This window comes from Lepidochelys kempii, chromosome 15 (assembly GCF_965140285.1).
Source record: "Lepidochelys kempii isolate rLepKem1 chromosome 15, rLepKem1.hap1, whole genome shotgun sequence".
NCBI classification, from domain to species: domain Eukaryota; kingdom Metazoa; phylum Chordata; order Testudines; family Cheloniidae; genus Lepidochelys; species Lepidochelys kempii.
Genome location: NC_136394.1, coordinates 6,822,920 through 6,848,604, shown reverse-complemented (window position 1 = coordinate 6,848,604; position 25,685 = coordinate 6,822,920). Strand labels below are relative to the sequence as shown.

At 48.7% G+C, this 25,685-nt stretch overlaps 1 protein-coding gene across 6 annotated transcripts in view; it reads left to right on the top strand.

Annotated features, from left to right (window-relative positions):
- The window catches only part of RBM19 (RNA binding motif protein 19), a 143,951-nt gene that overhangs the window by 84,947 nt on the left and 33,319 nt on the right, over positions 1 to 25,685 (top strand). For 4 of the 6 annotated variants that reach the window (XR_012155096.2, XM_073313160.2, XM_073313159.2 and 1 more), the window contains exons 23-24: positions 6,761 to 6,881; positions 24,055 to 24,175. Coding sequence is in view for 5 of the 6 variants with exons in the window: in XM_073313160.2 (XP_073169261.1) it covers positions 6,761 to 6,881; positions 24,055 to 24,143 (210 nt within the window). In the remaining variant the exon portion in view is untranslated. Of the gene's footprint in view, positions 1 to 6,760; positions 6,882 to 12,763; positions 24,176 to 25,685 lie in introns of those variants that run through there. The other 2 variants (XM_073313162.2, XM_073313158.2) reach the window with 2 other exon arrangements.

Below are 25,685 nucleotides of genomic sequence, written 5' to 3'. Positions count from 1 at the left end.
GCAACATCCCTCAGATCTGTAGTCCAGTGTGTGATTTCATTTCGTCCCTAGACACCGACCTAGCAGTAACTCTCGAGGGCACAGATCCTGTTGTGCTGGGGCATTGCCCTGCATCGAGAGAGAGCTTTGTGCTTTTCTTCCTTTTGAGGAAAGTAGCTTTGTTTTCTGTTTCTTTGGGGGATTTAATTGTGTTAAGAAAGTGCACAGCAGGTTCATTCTGTTGGCCGTCAAGAAAAGAATGAACCATGTATCGATGAGTAGGATTCTGAATTTTGTAAACCCTTGCATAACTGGCTCCTGGTTCAATGCTATGTGAACGAGAGAGGGGGGAGGCAGACTGAGAGACCTCTGAGCTGAACTGTTGCGGACTGTGAAAGAAGAACCTACTGCAAACTTAAAATGTTTGTTGTGTGATAAAAGTGCTCTTAGTTCCTGTGAACTGCCTTGTCCACCTGTTTCGCAAGGCAATTACAATGACTCTGAGTGAGTGAACTGGAATTTTCATAACAGCCTAAAGGAACTGGGCACCTAACTCTCTCTCAGAATCCATTGTGTTTCAAATGGGTCTTTTAGAACCAGATTCTGATCCCCTTGCTCATGATGAGTAGGATGTTTGTTATTCCACAAGTAGCCTGTGATAGCCAGCTCTTGTTGTAAGGTGCTATTCTAATTGAGTTACTGAAGCTGAACCTCCCATCTGACTTTTAAATTGTAAAGTCTTCAAAGCAGGGACTGTCTCTCACTTTGTTAATACGGCTCCTGGTCCAATGGGGCCATGATCACCTCAAGATGCTCCTATAGTAAGATTAACAATCCACTATTGAAATGCAACCACCTCTGGTGTATGGCAGAACACAGCAGCCCTAGACACGTTAGAACAGGAACTGAAGGCTATCACCTCTAATAACTGAAAGTGAGGAATGATCAGAATTGGAATGTAGCCAGGGCAGCCGTTTTTAACATCCTAACTCTGGTTAAAAAGCACCCTGGGATTTTTAACAACCGCAGGCCAAGTCATTGGTTTACATCTCTTCTGAAAGATGGATGTCAAGTTTAAAGGTATCTGGTTTTGTGGCTGCATGGAGGAATTTGTTTTGCACAGATCAGTGTTGCTAAGCACATTGATTCTGATTAAAGCAGCACTGGCTTATTTGTATGTTTCCTGGAGTACTCACTGCAGAGAGTTGGGTTGTTTTTAGCTAATACTGCAGGCAGAGTTTCTGCTTTCCTTCCCCCCTGCTGATATAAAAATACATCTGGTCTCCAAATAGAAATTGCCCATTCAGGAAAGATGTTCAACCCTTCAAAACAAACTTGAGCTCAGCTGGCATTGTAGGGAATGTCCTCAACTGGGACTGTTTCCTTTTTAGGAAGGAAAGAAAATTTATCAGCAATCTAATGTTATCAACCCTTTGTCCCTCTAATGATTCTGGCCCTAAGGCTCTTACGCTTGAGTGTTTAATAGGGCAATGGGGAATGAAGAGGCAAAGAAGCAGTGTCCCCAAAATTAAAACAGTGTTTAGAGATGGTGAGGAATAGCACCCAAGGGAGATTAACTGAGCGGTCCAGTCTCTTGATCTATGACTTTCCAAATCCCCAGGCCATCAGACACCATTACAAGCAGACTGTCTCTTCCATCTGCACAGCCCAGTCCCCAAACAGCTTGACTAGCTGCCCCTTGGCTTTGGAATCCATCGCAGAATTGCCCTTCTGGCTTTCAAAACACCTTCCATCAGCTTGTTCCACCCCACCTTCTTGGCCACCTCTTCCTCTCTCTATCTTTCCCTGTTCATTTTGGCTTACCCAACACCTACCTCCTCTCTAACCCTTTCCAGGACCTGGCTACCAGTACTTCCAGCAGCACCACAGTTCAATAGCTCATCAGAAAACACATTTTGGGCATGTGTGTGATGCTTCCTGGCTATGTTCTGGATTTAGCTAGCTGGTTTTCTTTAGGCTTTTTTGGAAATGTTTTGTATGCTGTTGGTTCACATCTGCATGGGCTCTAGATGCCTTTTAATCAGCACCCTGGAAGTGGATTACAAATAAGCAACATTTAATTTATTACTGAACTTTACAAAGCATTTTGGGGTGCAGTTTGTTTAAATTTGCAAATGAAAACTGCATTAGGCTGATTTAGTCTATTCACAGCACATGGAGCAGCCAACTCTAACTCAGCTGGCTGACTCTCCCAAAGCCATATTGTAATTTTAGGACTCTGTAAGTGGCACTTAGCTAGCAAAGAATTCCTGCCATAGCGAGCTGTTACATTAAGCTAAACCAAACAATGTAAAATCAGATCCACAAGGGTTCAGAAGCAAGGTTTTAAACATGAGCATGTCCTTTTTTCCTTAAACACTAGGCCTGTAGTTTTCATTCAAGCCCTGAGGCATTTTGAAAGCCGGGGAGAATCGTAAGGGTGGTGGAGAGTTGGAGGGGGAAGGATGCTTTGTATTTTCATTTACCTAGCTTGGGTTGTACTAGCAGAGGTTGCTGCTGCTTGGTTGTGGTGGAGTTCCTTTTTGATTTGCATTTTTCAACAATCAAGGGCACCTAGAGCTTTTAAATCATAGAATCATAGAATATCAGGGTTGGAAGGGACCTCAGGAGGTCATCTAGTCCAACCCCCTGCTCAAAGCAGGACCAGTCCTCAACTAAATCATCCCAGCCAGGGCTTTGTCAAGCCTGACCTTAAAAAGGTCAAAGGAAGGAGATTCCACCACGTCCCTAGGTAACACATTCCAGTGTTTCACCACCCTCCTTTACATCGATGTAAAGAGATACTCGTAAGTGGAGGGTTAGAAGTCTCTTCCAATGAGTGTCAGTCTTGGATGAACAGCTGGCTACAGCTCTGGTTATCAGCCAGTAGGTCGGATGGGGATAAAGTGTGATCCTGAGGATTGAATTCACCCAACCTCCTCTTAAAAGGTGACCTGAAACGGGGAGAGAGAGAGAGTTAGGTTTCTGCTCATTTCCTTTATGATGTATAAAGAACATCAGAATTTTTTTCTCATTATATTATATTAATGATAACATGAATGTCAAGTCTCATCTTGCCTGTTTTCTTTTGGAGAAATTCCAGAGGTGAGGGCTTGGGAGGAGCCTTCTCAGTCCTTGAGATGTAAACAGTTTGAATAGAAAAAAATCACTGTCCGTCTATAACACGTATAGTTTCTCTGGTGACTTCGCAATATCTTTCTTGTTCACTGGTTGTCCATAGATTTTTCCAATGCAGACATGACCTGAATTTCTAATGTTTAAAAAAAAAGGAAGGGGGAGGATTAAAAATAAAGAAGAAAAAAATCCTTGTAGGCCTTCTTCATATCTCCTAAAGAAATAAAAAAATGGCACAAACATATCTTCCTTTCCCCTGCACCTTCTTTTGGAGGTCATCTTGAAGGTGGTCCCACAGACACTATAGTTCCCAGCATGCAATGTTTTTTGTTTTTTTCCAAAGGATCAATAATGCTCAGATTTATTAACAAACCTGTAAACTGGCAATACAAATTAAGTCAATATATTTGAGCACAGAAATAAAGAACACTAATTGGGTTAACATATTCAAGCAGACTGGATGGAACATCCCAGCATGCTGGGACCTGTGGTCTCCACGGGCAGCACCCTGCGTTAACAATACAGGTGGCTGCAGCAGCTTCATTTGATATAGATGAGGTGCCCAGTTGCCTGGCAGGTTACCAGCTGGACCCCCCAGTAGGGCAAAATATGGCTGCCCTGGCAATACGTGCTCATTCCTGACTGTTCTCAATACAGCCTTTCTCTTCTTCGGGTTGTGGGAAGTGAGAAATTAAAAAGTATAAATTAACAAATGAGGCCTAGTGATTAGAGCTGCAGTTGTTTGCCAGGGGTGGAATTGTTCTTTGTGCCAAAGTAAACAGCCATCACAATTCTCTGCTCCCGAGGCCTCCTCCTACCCCTCGACTATTTGTTTAAGCCAACACATTGCTCTGCTAATTGGCTAACATTCCATGTGAAAATAGGCCTTTAAAACAACAGCGGTGGCAAATAAAAACAGCTGTAGCTGCAAAAGTACTGGGAGGAGAAAATACACCCAACCGAAAATTAATGTATCCGTCCTTTTCCAGTTTAGGATCATATAGTTTACAGAGGAGAAGAAGAAGAGAGAGATGAGAGGTCAATAAAATAATGAATGGGGGAGGGCAGGCAAATCAGGAGCTCCTGTTCACACTTTTTTTTTTAATGTTAAAATGCGGGAGACATTCACTGAAACAGGCAATATATTGAAATGGCAATTTTTTTTTATGCAACAGATAATTAACCCGTGGAATTCATTGCTTCAGGAGCTTTGTAGGAGTCACATAAAAGGATTAGACATTTATATGGATAAGAACATGCATGGTTATGTCTGGATAAACATATATGCTGGTTATAAAATTGCCTGCTTCAAAGTAGGAACCAGCCATCAACAGAGTAGGGCCAATAAGAAAAATAATACTCCCCCTTTCCTCCCCCGTTTGGCAGGTTAGTCCCTAAGGGTATGTCTACACTGCATTGTAAACCCGCATCTGCGGGACCCGGACTTGCGGACTCGGTATTTCCATACCTGCGCTTGAACGTCCAAGCTACATGATAAACCTGGATTTACGATTGCTGGACCGAGGTCCCGCAGCCATGCTCACACATTCACACTGCACTATGCAGACCTTTTATCTCTACTGCAAAATGACAGGACTTGGACCTGAGTCCTAGTGAGACTCAGGCTGTGACCCATCCCTCAGCAGGGTCTTAAGATCTGGTTCCTGAGTGTTTGCTGAGCCGAGTCAGGCTGATTTATGAGAGGGTGGAAAGGGGCTTGGGTTCAAACGTGAGACATTATGAAGATTCTTGCAACTTCTTCTAAAGTTTCTAAGACTGGTCACTGTAGGAGACAGGAGTCAGACTAGGTTAATTCTGGTATCCTGACCCAGTGCCAGTCTGAGTAACTACCTACAATACTGTCTGTCTAAATTGTCCCTGTTTTAATTGCATATGCTGTTCAAATCCTGTCCTGAGTAGTTGTGTAGTGTTACTGTATGCTGTTAAAAAGCTCTTGTGTTCCACCCCAGACATGGCTGCAATTTCACTTCCTGGTGAATTGATTAGTTTCTCACTCTACATACATTTAAGTCACTGTAGGTGTCCCATAGAAGTCAGTTTACAAACCTTATAAACATGTTTTATTTCAGTCTTATCTGACACATTTATGAGAACATTTTAGTCTTCCTAAATGTGTCTGGGCTTGTTCTGAAGCACTTTGCAGTCCCTTGGAATGAATGGAGCTATAGAAATGCTGACTGTGTGTTTGCATAACGGGGCGCACTCCTGCAATGTACCGAGCAGAGCTCCAAGGAAAAAGCCAGTGTTTCCTGAGCATTCCCATTGATCAGCTGAGGATCTAGAAAGTCTGTTGTGTTAATGGTACTGCCAGCACTTGTGCCTTCAGTGTCAGTGTGAGGTCATGTCCTTCCTCACGTTCTTTAGCAATAGCAAATAGGGAAACATTCAAACCTTTTTACTATATGAGAAACAAAACCACAACAATGAAATAGGAGGCAATTCCATTTTGGGGTTCTGATGCATCCGGATTTGCTCCCGTGACTTATGCTATCACCAGAATTTAATGGAAGGGAAAACTTCTTACCCCCAGTAGCTGGAGTTCTCAAAATGCATTGCCTCAGTGGACCTACTTAATCATAAAGCTGAGCTCTGGAATCATGCTTGTGTTTCACACACTCACTGTGACGTACAGGAGAGTGACATGGTCTGCGGTGTTGTCAGATTCCACGGCCAGAACGGACCACTGTGGTTATCTAGTCTGACCTTTCCTGGTGTGAGAGACTTAGATGACTGCTCCCATTCTAAGCAGAAGACCACACTCCAGGTTGTACAGCTGTTGTGTTGCACTAAACGTATGCCTGGAGGCAGTGCGGAATGGCACATCCAACCTGTGCCAGTGTTTCTCAGCTGCACCTGGTTTTATGTCTCCTCCCATCGCCCCTACCAAATGCATTTGTAAGATACCGTGCTGCAGAAAACTGCTCTTCCCCAGAGAGAGCTGTCTTCTAGGGTATGTGTACACAGCAATTAAACACCTGTGGCTGACCCGGTCAGCTGGCTCAGGCTTGTGGGGCTCTGGCTGAGGGGCTGTAAAATTGCTGTGTAGATGTTCACACTTGTCCTGGAGCCTGAGGTTGAGGACCCTGCAAAGGTCAGGCTGCAGCCCGAGCCCAAATGTCCACACTGCAATTTTTAGCCCCGCAGCCTGAGCCCGGTTAACCCGAGTCAGCTGACCCAGGCCAGTTGTGGCTGTGCCGCAGGTCTTTTATTCCAGAGTAGATGTACCCCTTGAGTAGCTGGATTTCAAGGGGAAGACTCCATAATGCAGGTGTTTAAGAACATCAGCACCCTGTCTGGATCAAGAGGTGGGAATGGACAACAGGAGATGGATCACTTGATGATTACCTGTTCTGTTCACTCCCTCTGAAGCACCTGGCAATGGCCATTGTTGGAAGACAGGATACTGGCCTAGATGGACCTTTGGTCTGACCTAGGATGTCCATTCTTATGTAATGCCCCCTCCCCCCACAATTGGATGCCTTGGGGTTCCAGGAGTCCGTATAGATTTGGTTTTGGGTTTTTTTGAGGTAGAGGGAGGGCAATGTCTATTACTTAACCCGTACAGATATTAAGTTTGTTTCCTTACATGTGATTTCTTTTTCCCCACCCCCCTTTAAACCTTCAGAAAGCCTTCAGCGCCCTGTGCCACAGCACACACTTGTACGGCAGAAGGCTGGTCTTGGAGTGGGCTGACACGGAGGAAACAGTGGAGGCCCTGAGACGGAAAACAGCCGAGCATTTTCACGGTAATGTAGTAGCATCCAACCAGATGGTGAATACAACTGAGATAAGTGAGTCCCTATCTGGCATGGGTCAGACCAGTTCTTTCCCAGGAGCTGTCTGTTCTCATGGGTTGGCAAATGGATGGTGGAACCCGAGAACATAACTGCAAGGTGTATTGCATGGTGGATGTGGAAACCAAGGATGTCTCCTGTGCTTTTAGAGTAAACCGCACCGAGGAGCACTGGCGGGAAGCCATACCCTGGTAATGAAGGTTGTGCCAAGGAAAGGGGTCATGAAACATCCTGACTACTCCTTTGCTCATGCCTGCCTGTATGCATCTGTATGTTGACCCTTTATGCGCTCGCTGGAGCAGTCAATCCATGAAATGATTTTCTGCAGTCCATATGGGTTCACTAGTCTGGCAGTGCTGTGGGTAATTCCAAATATTCAGGCATCCCAAATAGGAGGTGAGATGGTAATGGTCAGGAAGCTGTTTTGATACCCATGGCTCTGAATAATAAGGCAGTGGAACTGTGCAGTATGGCCTAGTGAGTAGAGCATTGGGCTGGAACTTAGGAGACACTGTGTTCTATTCCTGGCCCAGCCAGTGGTCTGACGAGCCTCAGTTTCCCCATCTGTAAAATGGGGGTAGTGCTACTGACCACCTTTGTAAAGCACGTTGAGATCTACTGATGAAGAGTTCTACATTAGAGCATGATATTATGTGCTTTGGCACACTGAAATGCTACATCCCCATATGCTGTGTGTTAAGGTAGCATGTTTAGTGCCTGGAATGGCTAATTTACAAGAAATACAGGCCTCCAGAAGGAGGAGAATGAAGTCCAGGTAAAAATGGAACAGATAAGAAGTTGAGAGTTGAACAGTGTTGTTTGGATCAGATTCCAGAAGCCGACATTTCCATGGATAACCCTACTGCAGACTTCTATTGACAGCCATTGACAAGGGCCAATGCATTGATTGGCAAATATTTGTGTAAGAAGTTCTCCCCTGGGTTCCAGGACTATAGTGGAGATCAATGCTCCTCCTTCAGCCTTTCAACGCAATCTGCCCCCATCATACACACGCCAGCTTCCTCCAGAAAAAAGGGTTGAGATAGGTAATTCCAGGGAAGCATTGAAAGCATCAGTTTACGTACATGGCGATGAGAAGCAAACCTCACGTCTCCCCCACCCTGGAATAGAGGACTGCATGGGCAGTGGTTCTTGACAGACATTCAGGTTAGGAAGACAGTCTCCAGTGAAAGGGGTGTGGCTGGATCCCACCAGACAGACCAGCTGTTGAACGTGAAGGGGTGACAGTCAGCTGTTGGTGAAAGGCAGAAAAGCAAGTGAGCACTGGAAATAATAGGCGAGCCACTGATGTGACCTAGATACCACAAGGGAGGCCTGGCATGTGCAAATGTCTGCCAATAAAATTGAACCATCAGGGGGCGTCAGTGCACCGAGGGGGAGGAATTGTGCACGTAAATAGCTCCAGACACGGCACGTGGAGTTGGAGATGTAAGGTGGGGAAAGAGGTTTCCTCAAGGTGACCCTAGAGGAGAAGGGAGCTGCAAGGAAGGTGATTTATTTGTCCCTAATATACTTAGAATTGCCTCCCCCTCTGTTTTCATAGTCTCCAGAGCCCCTGTGCCACCTCGAGGAGTCATTTAAAAAACGGATCTTGACTTTCCCTGGTGACTGCAGATCTAATAAAAATGCAGACTGCTCCCCCTGCTTTGTCAACCTCCCCATCAGCCAGCTCTGCCAACAGGTCACACTGGGCTCAAACAGGTGCACTGATTTCTCTGCGCTTGTTCTCTGTCTGGTTTTGTTTTCCCTGAGTCCTTGGGATCTTAATGTCCTAGCATTTGTATTATCTGCTCTGGATAGAAGTTGGAAGCCAAACTGGCACCATGTCCCCAGGATCTTAGCTGTGGACCAAGAGACAGTTCAGTAAGCCACATCTGTTTGGAACTGAAAATAAGAGCAGTCTCTCGCTTTGAATTGTTCTTGGTTTGAGAGTGCTGGGAGATAGGGAAACAGACCGATTGGACTTCAACCCCTGCCCTCCCTACATGCGCACTGGCAACTGCCCCTCACTAATTGTTACTTCTAGTTGGCATTCAGTTACTTTGTGCTTAGCCCTGTTTTCAGGGAAATACGTAAGAGGCCAGACCTAATGGACTGGACTCAGGGCTTGAACCTGGAGTCCACTGTGAGGGCATCTACTTAAAAGGAATGTTCTTGACCAAACATCTCTGTGGGACAGTGAGCAAGTGCATGCAGCTGTTAACTGAAAGGTTGGTGGATTCAGTCCCTCCAGTGATGCTGATTTTGTTTCTTTACTTGGATTGTAAGCCTCTTGCGTTTGTACAATGCCCTGATCCAAATTCAGCCCTAGAGGCGCTTCTGAAATATACGTATTTAATAGCAATGCCCCTTCTGGACCCTGGGTTCAGTGGTTGCCTGAGAGCCCAGTGTGACTATATCTAGGACTTAGCTCATCTCCTAGTTGCCTGGAGCGTTCTATTCCAGCATATGGTCCTTCAAAGCCACCCCCAAAAGGAACCTGACAGCGTTACAGGGAGCTGAACGGGAAATGTGTTCCACCAGGCTCTGTGTGGCTTCGGTCTGCCATGTTGGAACGTGTGGGAGACACATACCATTGCTGTAATATTGCAGAAAATGGAAGGGCTAGAAATAAGCATAGGTAAACTGCAGCTGCATCTCTCCCTTCCATCAGCAGCCTCTCTGATACACCTTCACCATTGTTTTGGTCAGTATAGCACCTTAGCTGGGGGTGGGGAGAGGCTGATTTTTTCCGTTGGTGGAGCCAGGCATATTGTGGGTCTACGCTGTACAATACCCAGTTTTGTGCCAATGCGCTGTGCAATACCCAGCTTTGTGCCAATGCACTGCGGTTCTGCTCTGAAACCTCTTTGACCCTTCCCGTCTAGCCCAGTGCTGGGACTCTCTAATACTGTCCTCTGAGTGATTGTTGGAATAAAAAGTCTACATGTCTGGGTCTGAGAGCCCCAAACTCTTGTCATTGGTGATTGTAATCAAAAGCTGCTTCACCATTTACTCCCCTGACCTCCTCCATCCCATCTTGCCACGCAGCTAGTTGTTACTATGGCACAGATTGTTATAACCACCCACGTGCTCGTCTCTCCAGCCGTGCTTCCTGCTCCGCGCCGGCTGATAAGGGAGCTGTTCAGACCACAAGCACCCATCGAGCAAGGCCGCAGTTTAGATTAGCAGAGTGAGAGTGAGTCATGGAGCAGAACGTTCTTCATTTGTTGCCAGCCATGAGCATTCCTGCTGGGGGCACACGTACTGTGAACATACAAACACCACCTGAACCCGCTCCGCTCTGCTGAGGCCCCGCGCTGCCTCCTTTGCGGAGAGCACGCTCCATTTTTCTCTCTTCTTTCTGCTTCCCAGCAAGCCATTTCCATTGAAGCACATGGTTTCCCCTGCATTTAGTGCACCTCGGGTTCTTCCAGATCATGCATGGGACAGCCAGGTTTTTTATGTGCAACCCAGTGTGTACGCTTTACCTTGAATTTGAGGGTAGCTTATATCGTGCTTTTAGCCACGGGGGTTGGGCCCTTGGCCATGTAGGACACAGCCTTGTTTTCTTTCTCCTGTGTCTCCCAAGAGACAGAGAACATGGCGTCTTACAATGCAGTAGACGTTTCAAAGAGGAGCATAAGTCGCTCAAAAGATCAGCAGCCTTAGAGGGCAGAAAGCGTCAGCAGGGAAGGCGGAAAGCTCTGCTTGTCTGGGTACAGCATCTTCTGTCCCTCCCCCTCCCCTGAATTGGATTTTGAAAGCGAACCCACATAGCAAGCAAAGAGGGGGATGCTCTGGCAGACATGTGCGTGGGAGGGAGCTCGGGAGAGGAAGAGAAGTGAACACAGCAGAGGAAAGTAAGTAAGCTGCCGGCTGTGTCTCATTCATCCAGAGTGCGGTTCAAACAGCAGGCTCGTGGCTGAGAGAAGCTTTCAGTCCTTTTGCAGGCCGCAGTGCCTGTGAATTCAGCAGAGCGCATATAATAGTGCCAAAAGAATCTGATGCAGAAGTCTTTGTTTGCTGGCCTCTCAGGCAGAAGGGAAATGGCTTTGTTTGGCTACACTCTCTCAGGTTGTTGTTTTTTTTTAAAAATGCCCCCCTTCCTGTTCTTTTGTTAATAGCAGGTAGGGCAGTGCTGTGGGTTAATGCTCTTGCCTGGAGAGCTGGGTTCAAATACGACTTGCATCACTAGCAGCCAGTAGCCATGCCAGCACCCCACCACCACTTCTCCCCAGGCTCACTCGGGCTGTGAGCTTGTCCAGTCTTAAGCAAAATAGGGTCAGAGCTGGTGGTTGCTTGGATTGAGAGACCCCGCCAAAGATTCAAAGTTGCTGCAGGACGTGGTGCTGGTGAGACAGTAATTGGTGCTTTGAGTAGACACTGACATAACGCCTAATGTACTGGGGGTGCTGTACTGGTGGTTTCACGTCCAAGTAAGGTCCTGACCATGTGTGGTCACTGGAGATCCCACGGCACAAGAAGAGGGGTGACAGCTGTGTTACCCTGGCCAGTCTCCAGTAGCAGTCATTGCGGTCTTCCCAATGTTATTCCACTGCATGGATTTCTAAGGTCCCTTCCCCGTAGTACCTAGGCAACAGGACCTGAACTGATTACATCCCTCAGCAGATTACATGTCCCTGTAACAAAGCTGCTCACTGACCAGAAGGAATCCGGGTGTGGTATCCAATGTGCACAGCCATGATTGCGCCTCATTTACCTGGTAGGGGAAATCCAGCAGGAGAGATCTTACCTGGTGCCTTCTCCCAGGTAGCATTCTGCTTCCTGGCTCTTAGTTTGAAAGCGGGCTCTGCCAGCCTCAGAGGTATAGGGTAGGCATGGGCAGGGTGCAGGTGAGAGATGATCTTAAGGAGAGCCAGATTCAAATCCAAGTTTGGGGATTTAAAGAATGGAGGCTGTGTTCTTGAAACGGACCCAGAGTTAGACTGGCAGACAGTCTAGCACAGTGGTTTTCAAACTTATTTTCTGGCGACCCAGTTGAAGAAAATTGTTGATGCCCATGACCCAACGGAGCTGGGGATGAGGGGTTTGGTGTGTGGGAGGGTCTCAGGGTTGGGGTGCAGGGTGAGGGCTGTGGGGTGGGGCCGGGAATGAGGCATTCAGGGTGTGGGAGGGGGTTGGGGGTGCAGGAGGGAGTCAGGGTTCTGGGCTGAGGGTGCAGGCTCTGGGGTGGAGCTGGGGATGAGGGGTATGGGATGCAGGAAGGGGCTCCGGGTTTGGGGGCTCTCAAGGCTGGGGCAGGGGATTGGGGTGCGAGCTTACCTCGGGCGGCTCCCGGACAGCGTTGCAGCGCGGGTGCTAAGGCAGGCTTCCTGCCTGTCCTGACACTGCAGACCACGTTGCGCCCCGGAAGCAGCCAGCAGCAGGTCCAGCTCCTAGGTGGAGGTGCGCAAGCGTCTCCACGCGGCTCTCACCCAAAGGCACCACCCCTCCAGCTCCCATTGGCTGGTTCCCAGCCAATGGGTGTGTGGAGCCGGTGCTCAGGGCAGAAACAGCGTGTGGAGCCCTGTGGCCCCCCTGCCTAGGAGCTGGACCTGCTGCTGGTCACTTCCGGGGCGCAGCGCAGTGTCAGAACAGGTAGGAACTAGCCTGCCTTAGCTGGGCAGCACCGCCGACAGGACTTTTAACAGCCTGGTCAGCAGTGCTGATCGGAGCCGCCGCCACCCAGTGCCTGACATTCCGCAACCCAGTTCTGGGTCACGACCCACAGTTTGAAAACTACTCGTCTAGCACGTGCAGCCCTGGGTGGACCAACATGAGCACTGCTTATGAGGAGGGCTGCTATCTGCCTAACTGGCTGTGGTTTCCAGGTGGCTTTCAGAGTCCTTCTGTGGCAGTAACCTAGCCTTGAGGGCACCAAGGCATGTACCATGACCAGGGCAGCATCCAAGAGGAAAGGGAGGAGGAGGAGGAAAAGGCATTTCTGCCCACCCAGGCTCTGAGTGCCCAGGAGCAGAGATGAGCCCAGCAGGACCCTGAGACATGGAGAGCAGACATCCTACATTAAGGGTGAGGTCACTATTGTTACCAGTTCTTCCAAGTGCTCCCTTCCACCAAAAAGCTCCCACTTCTGTATTGCCAGGAGTGAACGACTTTTCATGCCGGTCCCCACTTCTGCTCTACTATCCCAGCTGAGAAGGACAATCGGAGCTCGGTGTCCTCAGCGTACTGACGGCACAGCAGTCCCTTCCTTGGGCTGATGGAGCATTCTTTGCTTCCTGCCCTAAACTGTGCGGTGTTACTGTGCATTGTTCAACAGCTGCGTCCTGCCACACCAGAGGGGCTGCTGTTCTGTGGGCAGTGAAGTGATGCCTGTATAGTTTACAAAGCGCTTTGGGGTCCTTTAGAATCAAAAGTGCCCCAGAAATGCAAGTGATTTGTATTCACTGAATAAATCTGTAGACTCTGGTCACGTCAGGCTCAGGACTTGTATAATGAGGTGGTGCCCGTTTATATCACGCTGCACTGGTGGTGTTATGCTGGCAGAGCTGCAGAACATAAGCCTGGACTACAGTACACCTGGCTTTCTTCCTAGTTATTAGTAAAACTTGCACGGAAATGTGAGCAAACAATTAAAGTGTCATGGAAGTTTCTGCACATACTAGAATAAGGCAAATGTCTGGGCAGGACAAATGTGATGAATATTCCATATCCCTCGTAGGTTTCAGAATGTACCCCTTTTGTAGTCGTGTCATTCCATGTTTCATGCTAATTGATAGTAAAACTTAAAAAGTATTTTGAAACACTTGGGGGAGGGGGGTTGTTATTAAAAAAGCCCTTTTTCAGTTTCTTCTTCTTTGTGGCCACAACAGGGTTGTACAGGTGTTGCCAACATTATGTGGCCTCATGTGTCCACGTGTAGGACAGGCTTCACAGTGCCAACAAGGAGGGAGATGGGTTTGTAACAACTTATCCATTTTTTTTTAACATTGGATGACACGGTGCACGCTCCAAGACTACTGCGGCCACACTTTCACTAAATGTTTGACTTGCACCAACAATAAACTCCATCCTCTTCATAGTGATTCTCTTAGACAGTGGTTCTCCACGAGCAGTCTCTAGACCTGTGATCTCCCTGACACAGTTTAGGACGCAGCAAGCCGGTCTCTGGTATCAAAAAGGTTGAGAACTACTGTCTTAGACCATATGGATGGGTGCCCTTTTTAGCATTTCTATACATCAAAGTATAGAGTAATAGATTTTAAGGAAAGAAGGGATCATAATCCTCATCTAGTCTGACCTACCAAATAGCACAGGCCAGAGAATCTCACCAACTGATTCCTGCATCTAGCCTATGACTTCTGTAGGTACCTTTTAGAAAGATATACAGTTTTGACTTCTAGACTGCAAGCGATGGAGGATCCACCATTGCTAGAGAATTTGGCCCAGCTAGAGAATTAATTTCTCTCACTGTTAAAAGTATGCAACTTATTTCTAATCTGCATTCGTCTAGGTTCATCTTCCAATCATTGGATCTTGGTTTTTGTTTTTTGCTCGACTAAAGAGCCATCAGCTGTCAGAAATCTCTTCCCCATGTAGGTTTTTGCAAATGTCATCAAGTCACCCCTTAGCCTTCTCTTCAGCAAACTAAATAGTGTCTTCAGACTCTCGCTTGTTTTTCAGACCTCGGATCATCTTGTAGCTTCTTTTGAAACCTTTCCATGTTTTTTCCAACTTCCTTTTTGAAATGTGGGTACCAGAACTGGACGCAGTATTCCAGAATGGTCTCCCTACGGCCATCTAGAGTGGCAGTAACACCTCCCTACTCCTAATTGATATTCCCCTGCATATGCATCCAAGGAGTTTGTTTGCCCTCTTATCATATATTAGTATAGCCTCTTTTTAGTGCTCTCGGTTTGTATACATTATGCATTACACAACCCAAGATTTTAAATACTTTTTTTATACACCACACCGTTAGTCCGTGGAACTCAGTGCTATGAGATGATATTGAGGCAGGAGCTTAGCAGAATTCCAGAAAATATTAGATGCTTTTATGTTCAAAGAGAACATCCACTGTAACATTGGGAAGAAAAAACAAATGTAACGGATAGAAACTCTTCTGCTTAAGGACATAAAACGAGCTAGAGCTCTGCTCAGGTCTGATTTTTAAGCTGGAACCAAACCCAAGCTCACCTTTCCCAACCCTTCCCCCGGAACCCGATTCAGTGACACTGATGCCTCCTACCCATGGAGCTGGCGCCGGCAGCTGCGTGCCCTGCTCCTGCTGTCCACCGCCCCCTGCTGCGCTGTGTGCACCATGCAGTGAGAGATGCTGCAATTCCTCAGCACGTTCGCTCCACAGAGCGCACGGTGCAGGGAGGTGTCAGCTTGCAGGAGTGGGACACGCAGCTGCCACCGGCCTGATCACAGGGCAGGAGTTGAGCTGACCCAGCCACGGCCCAAGAGGAATCATAGACTATCCGGGTTGGAAGGAACCTCAGGAGGTCATCTAGTCCAACCCCCTGCTCAAACCAGGACCAATCCCCAATTTTTGCCCCAGATCCCTAAATGGCCCCCTCAAGGATTGAACTCACAACCCTGGGTTTAACAGGCCAATGCTGAAACCACTGAGCTATCCCACCCAGGAACTTGTACTTGAGTCCCCATTGGGTTTGGGTTAGATTGCAGGGCTATAAAGCAAACACTAAGGGCTTATCTATGGAGAGATAGGAGAGTTAATTCGAATGTTCTAAAGATGTATGTAAAGTGGATTAGTTAAACCACATTAAACCCCTGCGTGAACACTTAATTCATTTCTGAAGTGAATTAAACTAGACTGAATTAAGGCCACTTTAATTCTGACTAAGTGCATCCACACAGGGATTTAATGTGGCTTAATTAATCCCCTTGAAAAATTCATTTGGATTAGCTCTCCTGAGTGTCACTGTATAGACAAGCCCTAACTGGGGGGGTGTCGGGAAGAAGCTTTCCCCTGTAGGTAGGTTATTAATGGGGTTCCTTCCATTTTCCTCTAAGGCATCTCGTGCTGTCCACTGTCAGACACATTCTGGGCTGGGCGGCCCACTGGGGTTCTCTCTTATGGCCTTTCCTATGAGCCTGTATGGCAGCTGATCTGCATTCAGCCACTCGAGGCTCCATCGGACCCTGCTCCGAGAACTTACGTAGGGCTCTGGATTCCTGCAGGGAAGGAGTTGGGTGATGGGAAGAATTTTCCTAGAATACTTTTCCAGTGTGGGGGAGTTACTTTTACAATTGAGGCTGCTTTGCACACAAACCAGTGCACGATTAAACTGGGGGCTGAGCCCTGCTCGTTTTGGGATGCACCCCGCTGTCACCACTCCAATCCTCCTGTGGCCTTTGGAAAATGGAGGTTGTGGATGCTTTCCAACCTGGAGTCTGGTCTGTCCAGTCAGTTCCCAGGGGAGGTGATGCCTCAGAGAGGGGCACACCTCTATGAACAGACACAACCCCCTCTTGCTTTCTCTAGCCCTTGCAATTCCAGACAGCAGTAGCGCCGGTGTCAGCCTGCAAGCCTCCCTCTGCCTCCCTCACTCTGGCAAGTGGTGTTTTGGAACTATTTCCGAGCGAGCCAGTAATATCCTGCACACACTCCCTCTCTCCCGGGAGCTGCAATCCGTGCAGGGAAGGTACTTGCTCCCAATCCAGTTAAATTACTATTGACTTGTGTTCTCTGTGCTCCGCAAACATTTCACTCAGCCGTCACCAGCGGGGCCGGCGATCTCCTGCCAGGGGTAACTTGGGAGGCCAGCTGAGCAGGGCCGTTTTTCCTTCTCTTCCCCATCGATCAAAGAATTAAACTGACAGAGGGGGAATTTCGCACTAGGCTTAGGAGGGGGAAAGTGACTTTTCATGGGCAAGATGGGGGCGGCAAGTGTGGGTGTGTATAGGGGTGCTTCCAAATGGAAAGCATGTGGGGCAGGGGGGTGGCATGACAAGGGACTTGTTTCATGTTTCAGTGCTAAAGAGGCACAGAAAAAACAAGGCAGCAACATTTTATAACCAGTTCCTCTCATTCTCCAGGAGGCTGTGTGGTGAACAGACATGACCAGCCAGATGCTCTGCAGAAGGCTGTGGGAAGCAAATTGGTTTGACTTTGGTGCATGCACTGCGTTTGTAAATAATGGGTCAGATTCTGAGATGGTGTAAATCAGTGTAGCTCCACTGATGCTGAGGATCTGGCCCACTATTTACAGTCTGCATTGATGGAGCTGCACCAATTTACACCAGCTAAGGATCTGGCCCAGTAATACTTCCTATCACTATCAAACCCAGTGTTGCTATCCTTGAGTCCTTTGGAAAGTTTTTTAGAGGCTTTTTGGTGGCCACTTTTGCTAGGTGCATTGTAGAGACCCCACCTGTAATCGTGTTTGAAGAGCTCCTCAGAGCCCGTGTTTGTTTTCATTTGAGACGCGTTCCTTTCACCAGTATGTATCTCCCTTCCCCTCTGCTTTGTGCCTCTGTTTTTGTTTTGTTTTTCAGAGCATCTGTAACTAATGCAAACACATGCCGTAGCCAGAGAGTAAAACCCTGCCGGATTAGTGTGACAGCCACAACCCTGCCATGTGATAATCCCATGGTAATTCCCCGTTAGCCCCCGCCCTCATTGGCTTTTGCTATTGTCTAAAGAAAGCAAATAGCATAGTTAGCAGGCAAACCTTAACCAGCTTGGAGCAGCAGAACCACAATGCATGCACCAAAGTCAAACCAATTTGCTTCCCTTTTTTAGAAGGTGCGCAAACGGTTATGTGCATTCCCAGCAGCTGCCTGCCTGTGTCGTCTCTGGGAGTTCCTAGTCTGGAGAGCAAGGGCCTGCTTATGTGGAGAGTGAGCGCCCACCTCTAATGTATGCAACCGCACTGAGATCAGAGCCCCATTGTGCTTGGTGCTGTACAAACACAGAGGAAGAAGCAGTCCCTGCCCTGTAGACCTTACATTCTAAATAGGCAAGACTGACAATTCTGGGCACTGACAGGTTGACACTCGCCCACAGTCACTCAGGAAGTCTGTGGCAGAGCCAGGCCTCGAACCCAGATCTCTTCTGCATTGGCAAGTGGCGGGGAGGGGGAGGCATATCCTCACTGGCAGCTTGTATTTTATATTGTTATTTTCATTTGATGCTGATCCAAGGTGCTGTCTTGGCAGCGCTGCAGATTGAACTCCTCCACCCCCAGAGCAGTATGGCCTGGGAAAGAAAGCTTCCCACACCCACCTCCCCACCTGCAGCCCCATCAAGGTGTGATGTCTCCACCCTGCACAGTACAGTAGAGCTTGCCGATGGTTTGACGGCCGCTGACTCCCTGTGGCCCTTTTGTTCCTGGTCATGTCTCCAGACGTCGCCTGCTGTGACCAGTTGCAGGGGACATGATGACATACACACTCGCCTACTAGGGCATGGGCTGTGGCAACTGATTTGTCAGAGGCCACCACATCGCCGTCGGGCAATGGTAATGCTCATTCACAGTGATCTGAGCTAGATTGCAGCTGACGACCTAGAGGTGGAAGGCTCTGCATTTCCATCCCTCATCCCCTTAGCTGGCCAGTCCCCCTGCCAGGAGGTGGAGAAGCTTTCTCCCAGATAGGGTCCCATTCACAGTGCTCTGTGCAGCCCCTCTCAAGACCCTTCAGCTGACTATGCCCAGCTGCTGAAATCTCCCTGCTACAGCTATGTGCATCTTGGGACGTACTCGTTTCTGGGGAGCCATAGCAGCAGTCTCTACCACAGGGGAGTCAGGACTCTTGGGTTCTATTCCTGACTCTGCCACCAGCTTCCCATGTGATGTTGGCCAAATCCCAGTTCTGTCTGCAAAACAGCAAAGGATCGGACAGTTTCTATGCTGGGCATTCGTGCAGAGTGGCGTTTCAGTGAGTTTCTGCTTTCAGCTGTGATTTTAATTATTCAGAATTAAAATTCAAACTGTCAGAAGCCATGCAAGTCTAGGCAGCAGAAAGGATGCAAAGCATTGGCAGTAACTTTGGATTTTGAAGGACAGATTTTACAAAGCCCACAGGCTTGCCACTGAGACCCGGGGTGTTTCAGCCGCTGTTTATAGGCACCTTAGCAGGTTAGGATGACAGTGTAGAAGGGTGGAAGGTCCAGTGGGACTTGGGAGACCCAGATTCAATTCCTTGCTCCCCCACACACTTCTTGTGTAACCTTGAGCAGGTTATAGTGTGTCTGTACCTCAGTTTCCCCTCTGTACAATGGGGACATTAGCCCTGCCCTACCGCACAGGGGTGTGTGTAAAGACTGTGAGGTGCTCAGATGCCATAGGGCTGAAGGTCATGTAAATTCCTCAGACAAATGGAAGGCTGAGGACTGCCTGTCTCCCTCTTTTATACCGCCACCATTACAGTGAGAAGTACGCACCTCTCGCACAAGCCTAGGTAGGCAAGCAACTGGCGTGGTATTACCATGAAGTGGTGGAACTACCTTCTCCCGCGTGGGGCGTCGGGTCCCAGGTTTGGTGAGCGTACAGGCACACTGCAGAGCATTGGAAGCTGAGGAGTGACCCGGGGTGACTGTGAAGTGCCTAGGCAAATACTTGAACGCTGCCTGATGCGGTGCCCTCTGTCAACATCCTGTGCTCCTGCGGAACTATTCAAGCTAAGCAATAACCCCCAATCTGGGCTGTCGTTTTCGAGGGATACGCGTTGATATTGATCTTTTGAGGGAGAGCAAGATGAGACCCTCAGGCTCCCTATGCTATTATAACATGCCCAAGGCCACATTAGGGTTGACCCGTGGAACCTTAATTCCGACAGCTCCTATTTTTTGAGCGTTTGACTTTGCAACGTTCTTTGAACACATTTTTTGTCTGTAATAAGTAGCTTATAAAGGGTTAATAAGTGATAGTGATATGCAGATAAGGCTGGTAAGTATTAGATAAGTGTATCGGTGGAAGGTGTAATTGACGAGCCGTGGTTATAAGCAACCTAATGACATGTTTAATTTTTGACAATTTACTGTTTATTAAAACAGCTGCCTATCAATTGCTAACCCTTTACAGCTATGAATGTAACCGTCATATAAGGTATAACCCATTTAGACACCAAAAAGCAACACAAGGATGATTAGGGCTTCTCTAAATTTTGAAAATTTGGAGTTAATGTTTATAGTTAAGGTTCCATCAGCAGCCTTCTGATTGATGGCGTCTGTCTCCAGTTCTTGGTTCCCCTAGACAGATGCCACTTGCTTCTGATCTCCTTTACACTGGTATAACTCCACTGCCATCAGCAAAGCTACTCCTGAGTCACCCCTGAAATCTGAACCCAGCCCTGTGTGCACACTATCACATGTGAGTTAACGATGATTATGGTCGGACAGTAACCGTACCTGTTCCCACTTCGTGCAGTGTGTAGCGCAAAGTACCACTTGGACTTGGTGCACGTATATGGGGAGTATGTTATCCCTGTTTCTCAATAACAGAGTGAAGTGTGACGTCGAGTTAGTGTCCTCACTGGTGCTGCATGTGTGTCACTAGGACTTCTGGGGGCACATCCCAGGGTGCTTCGCACTTCAGTGAGCTGAGCCGCTGTATGGCTTTTTCCCCCCAGTGAATTGTAAGAGAACTTGTCTGTCCTTCTGAGCAGGGTGAATTGAGGGAAGGCATTAGAGGACTTTCAGCACTTGAGTGGCTTAGCCTGTGTCCTCATTGAAAAACAGGTGGGTTACAGCCCCAGTGAAAGCCCTGCTGCCCCAGCTAGCCTAGGTTGAAACCACCACCACACTTGAGTGAGAGGGTTTTGTGTGTGCAGGGGAGGGAGATTGGGGAAACATCCAGGAAGGAGGCTGGGCTAATTCTGACGTCCCTGAAAGTTAGGAGAAAGGTGATCTGGGTTGAGTCAAAGATGACTGGGGTATTGGGTAACATTACAGGGGCTGTAGATGGCGATCGGGTAAGGATCCTAGGGCAGAGTTAAGGTTACTGGTGGCTGTGAGGTTCCAGACTTTCAACTGTTTCAGTTTGTCCCAATTTTCCTTGTCATGTTTAAGCAAGAGACACCTGCAGCCTTATGTCTCACTTTAACAATGGGAGGGTTGCTCTCTGAATAGATCATTCTAGCCTTCCTCCTGTCTCTGGGGGTCTGACACTGAGCGGAAGCCATGGCAGGACAATATTCTCTCCCCCCCACCCCCCCAATCTCCCTTGCCCCTCGCCTGTCTCCCACAGCATTCCTAAAGTCTAGAAGTCAAGGGAGACCAATTCTGGCATTCTGTCAAGGAATTAATTGAAAAATAAAATCATTAGATGGGAACTCCAGAAATGCAAAATTGTTTAAGGGGGAAAGAGGGGGAGTGCGCTTTTGTCAGGTTAATTTCTTCTGTATTGATGCTTTGTGACATTTCCTTGTTGTTTATCTTCGGCAGCAGCTGTAATACTAAAAGAAAATGCACAGCTTGTTCCATTTATTTATTTTACACCTTTCTTCAGTCCTACGGTATGTTTGTTTGTTTGAGAAACCCAGTGAGGCTTTTGATGTCTGAGAGCAGGATTTAAACAGCTGTTCTCCATGTGGAGGTGTGCTTCCTCATGGGAGGAGAATGTGGGGGTAGCTTGTCTGTCTTTCCTAGAGACGCCATCCTCAGCAAGCAGAGCTAAAGGTCTCCCTTGACTGGTGTCACTAAGCTGGGTGATAATTTTTCCATGGATGCTCGCCTGGAGCTTGAAATGAATTCACTCTGGCCACGCTTGCTCTCCTCTGGGTTCACTCTTGGCAAGTGTTCACCCAGGCAGGTTATCCCTAATGTCGCACCTTCTCAGAAAGCCACCGTCAAAGGTGTACATGAGGGCTCACATCACGTGCTGGTGCTGTAATCCAACATGGGGACAGAAAGGCCCCATGTGATTTACATGTCAAATCGCTTCTAACCAGTACAGCTTGAACCACGTGTAATGTTCGTGATCATAGAATCATAGACTATCAGGGTTGGAAGGGACCTCAGGAGGTCATCTAGTCCAACCCACTGCTCAAAGCAGGACCAATCCCCAACTAAATCATCCCAGCCAGGGCTTTGTCAAGCCTGACCTTAAAAACTTCTAAGGAAGGAGATTCCACCACTTCCCTAGGTAACGCATTCCAGTGTTTCACCACCCTCCTAGTGAAAAAGTTCTTCCTAATATCCAACCTAAATCTCCCCCACTGCAACTTGAGACCATTACTCCTTGTCCTGTCATCCGCTACCACTGAGAATAGTCTAGATCCATCCTCTTTGGAACCACCTTTCAGGTAGTTGAAAGCAGCTATCAAATCCCCCCTCATTCTTCTCTTCTGCAGACTAAACAATCCCAGTTCCCTCAGCCTCTCCTCGAAAGTCATGTGTTCCAGTCCCCTAATCATTTTTGTTGCCCTCCGCTGGACTCTCTCCAATTTTTCCACATCCTTCTTGTAGTGTGGGGCCCAAAACTGGACACAGTACTCCAGATGAAGCCTCACCAATGTCGAATAGAGGGGAAGATCACGTCCCTCGATCTGCTGGCAATGCCCCTACTTATACATCCCAAAATGCCATTGGCCTTCTTGGCTACAAGAGCACACTGTTGACTCATATCCACTTCTCGTCCACTATAACCCCTATCAATCAATCCAGAGTGGACATTACTGGCCCATGGAGACGCGGGATCGTACCCCAGATGTAGCATGTAGCCCTGTCCTGGGTGGATCATCCACCTCCTCCCTGACAAATAGCAGTGGGACCTTCAGTCCTGACTTGAATGCCTCACGGGGGCTTAGATGACCATGAGATGTGCTCCTGTATAAATGGATTCAATAGATCAGGGTACATCAAAGGAGTGGGCACTGCAAGGAATCCCACTGCATATTTCTTTAAAGCAATGTGCGGGTTTGCCTCCAAACAAAGCCCTGTCACCGCAGGAGCTGCAGCAGGAGAGGGGTTAAATCTCCCGCCAGCTTTGGAGGCAGTGAGTCATAGCTGTCGCTCGCCACCCCCCGGAACACCCGGCCCCAGGGAGTGCCCCTTATTGGGGAGCGGGTCTACATCAGGCTGAGTCTGCATGGCACAGCCCCAGCGTTGTTAACATCAGCCAAGAGAGTGACAGGCATTTAGTTCATGCTTTGCCGCACCTGCCCTTCTGTTTTCGGCTGCCGCCGCTGCCACAGCTCCCATTACCTCCCTGCAAATTCAATTTCCAGAGGCCATTGTGCACTGCCAGAGCCTGATTATTACGAAGAAGCAAATGATAGTTGAGGGCTTTAAAGACGAGCTGCTCAGGAGAGCTAGAGTGGGGGAGAGGAAGCTAACGAGGATGGCGTATGCAGCCCGGGGTTGCTGCAGGGGGGATTGGGGCAGCCAGCTTCCCTCCTGTGCACACCGTCCAGGGGACATGATCCTGGTGGGGAAGCTGCCAGTTGCCTTGCTCTCCTCCCCCCCCCGCCCCCCCCCCCAACCTCATAGTCAGTATCCCCATCCATGTGCTCTCATCTCGCTGAGACCAGGTGTGCTGCCTCTCTCTCCTGCTCTTCACCCCTTTGCTTCCTGTGATTAGCCCCTCTGATAGGCGCTGCACACACACGTGACATCTGGCTGCCCCCCATAGGGTGCAAGTGTCCTCCCTGGTCAGAGGTGAGAAAGGGGGATGATCTGCAATCCCGTCCCATCCCCCCCATCACACATACTCATCCTGCAGAACAGCAAGTGGAAGGAGAGAGACTCCCCAGGAGCCCTCTCCTGTCCTGCCCTCCCCACTGTTACAAAGAGAAGCCCACAAGAGTCAGAGCATTGTGGAAGCTTCCACAGCCCATCCTCTTCCTCCCCACAACCTGCCCCAGGCCCTGTGGCGCAGATACCGGGATGCAGGCTCACTTGGCCTTCTGCTTCTCTAAAGGTGAGGAGGCCCTTTCGGCTTGTCTGGGGTGGAGAGACGTGATCAGAGCTCAGGCCTGGGAGCCAGGAATGCCTGGCTTCTAATCCCAGCTGTGACAGCACCGGGCTCTGAAGCGTTTGAATGCGGTTGTTGCCAGCCCCGTGCACCGCTCAGCATGGGCAGGGGTTGGGAAAGCTCCTCAGAAGCTGGCTGCAGTGAGGTACAGATGCATGTCTTTTAATTGTCTGTGTTCTCTCACCCCGCCCGCTCCTCTGCCATCTGGGCCTGCACAGATTCCCCGAAGAAGAAGCAGCGTACTGTGGCTTTGGACGAAATCCTCGAGCAGCTGGAGGAGGACAGGGATGACGATGCGGGCGACTAGCAGACTCATCAGCTGCTGTTTGGTGTCTGAGGGTATGTGTTCCATGCAGGGGCGGGGGCAAGTCCTCTCAACTTTCAGTTGTTTTATTATTGTTTCAATTATGGTAGCGCCTAGGAGCTCCAGTCAAGGATCAGGGTCCCATTGCGCTAGGTGCTGTACAAAGAAGACAGACCCTGCCTCAGAGTTACAGTCCTTGTGTCGGACTGGATGCAACAGCTGGTCCAAAAAGACAAATGGGGGTGGAGGCAGGGGAGGATGCAGGGTAATCGTAAAATAAGCAGCTTAGCAGAGACTCAGAGGTCGCAGCCCACCGCTTGCCTGGTCTTTTGTGAGGTGCATGTGCCTTTTTGCTGCAGCGGGTCGCGGCTCTTACAGAAGCAAAGGGCAGGTTTCCTTTCAGTGTGGAAACAGCCCCTGCTCTTCCCTGGTTATCTAGCCCCTCTCATCCAAACTTCCCAAAGCACTTTAGAAACATTAAGTCCCACAGCAGGTATTAAGTGTCATGACTGAGGTCTCACCGCAGGTCAGTTGCAGAGCTCAGAGAAGACCCTAGCAGTCCCAACTCCCACTTACCAGGTGGCACTGCCTCAAAGGCTGGTTATTCCATTAGCTGGAAGCAGTTCTCAACCGGTTTGCAATGTCCCTGTGTGCAATCTGTCACCCCCTCACCAGTTTTTTTGTCACAATACTGGGGTGGCGGATCAGAACTGGGTCCAGTACTGGTGCCACGTTTGGGCTTTGGGGTGAAATCAGTCAGCAGCCTGCTCGCTTTATACACTTTCATGGGGCTTTGAGAGGAAAGGCAGTGGAGCTGGAGAATACCGAATTGTTCCTCACCTGCCCCTGCTCCATTCGAGGAAACAGATGGGCTGCCAAAGAGCCTGTCTAGAGAGCAGCCAGCAGCTGTTGCCGCAAAATGGGTAGCTTGGCAATCTCCTTTCTCCTGCCACCACTGCTGACTTGTGCTGCCTCGCTCCATCTGTAGGGACCAGGCACCTCAAGGTCACGGAGATGCTACCATGGGGCTGGATGACAGCTGTGCTGTTCAGACACCGCTGTGACATTCTATAGTCACCTGCTACAAACTGATGGAGACAGCTGTCGTATTGGAGGGGATTGGCTAGCTCAGGCCTTGCCGCATGCAGCCAGTCCACTCCAGAGTCTCGGGTTTGCAGTGAGCAAAGGCATCGCCGTTAGCCGGCAGGTATGAAATGAGACTGAGATCTTAGTCCCATTTCCAGTGGGGCAGGTAGCCACAGAACTGTTGCAGTGAAATCCAATTGGGACCTCTAGCCATCTCAGTGGAGAGGCCAGAGATGGAGTGGGACATAGTGAGCTCCTCTGACCCAGAGGTCTGAGCACGCTGTCTATGTTGGTGGGCCAGTGTGTGGGTACCATGCCCAGATAGGCCTGCTCTGTGGTCTTGTCAGTCTGATGCTTCTCAACAGGGCTAAATTTGCTGGCAAAATATGATGGAAGTGAAATGCTGTGACACAAAACAAAAGCCACCTAGCCCCAAAGTGGCATGTAATAGGATTCAAG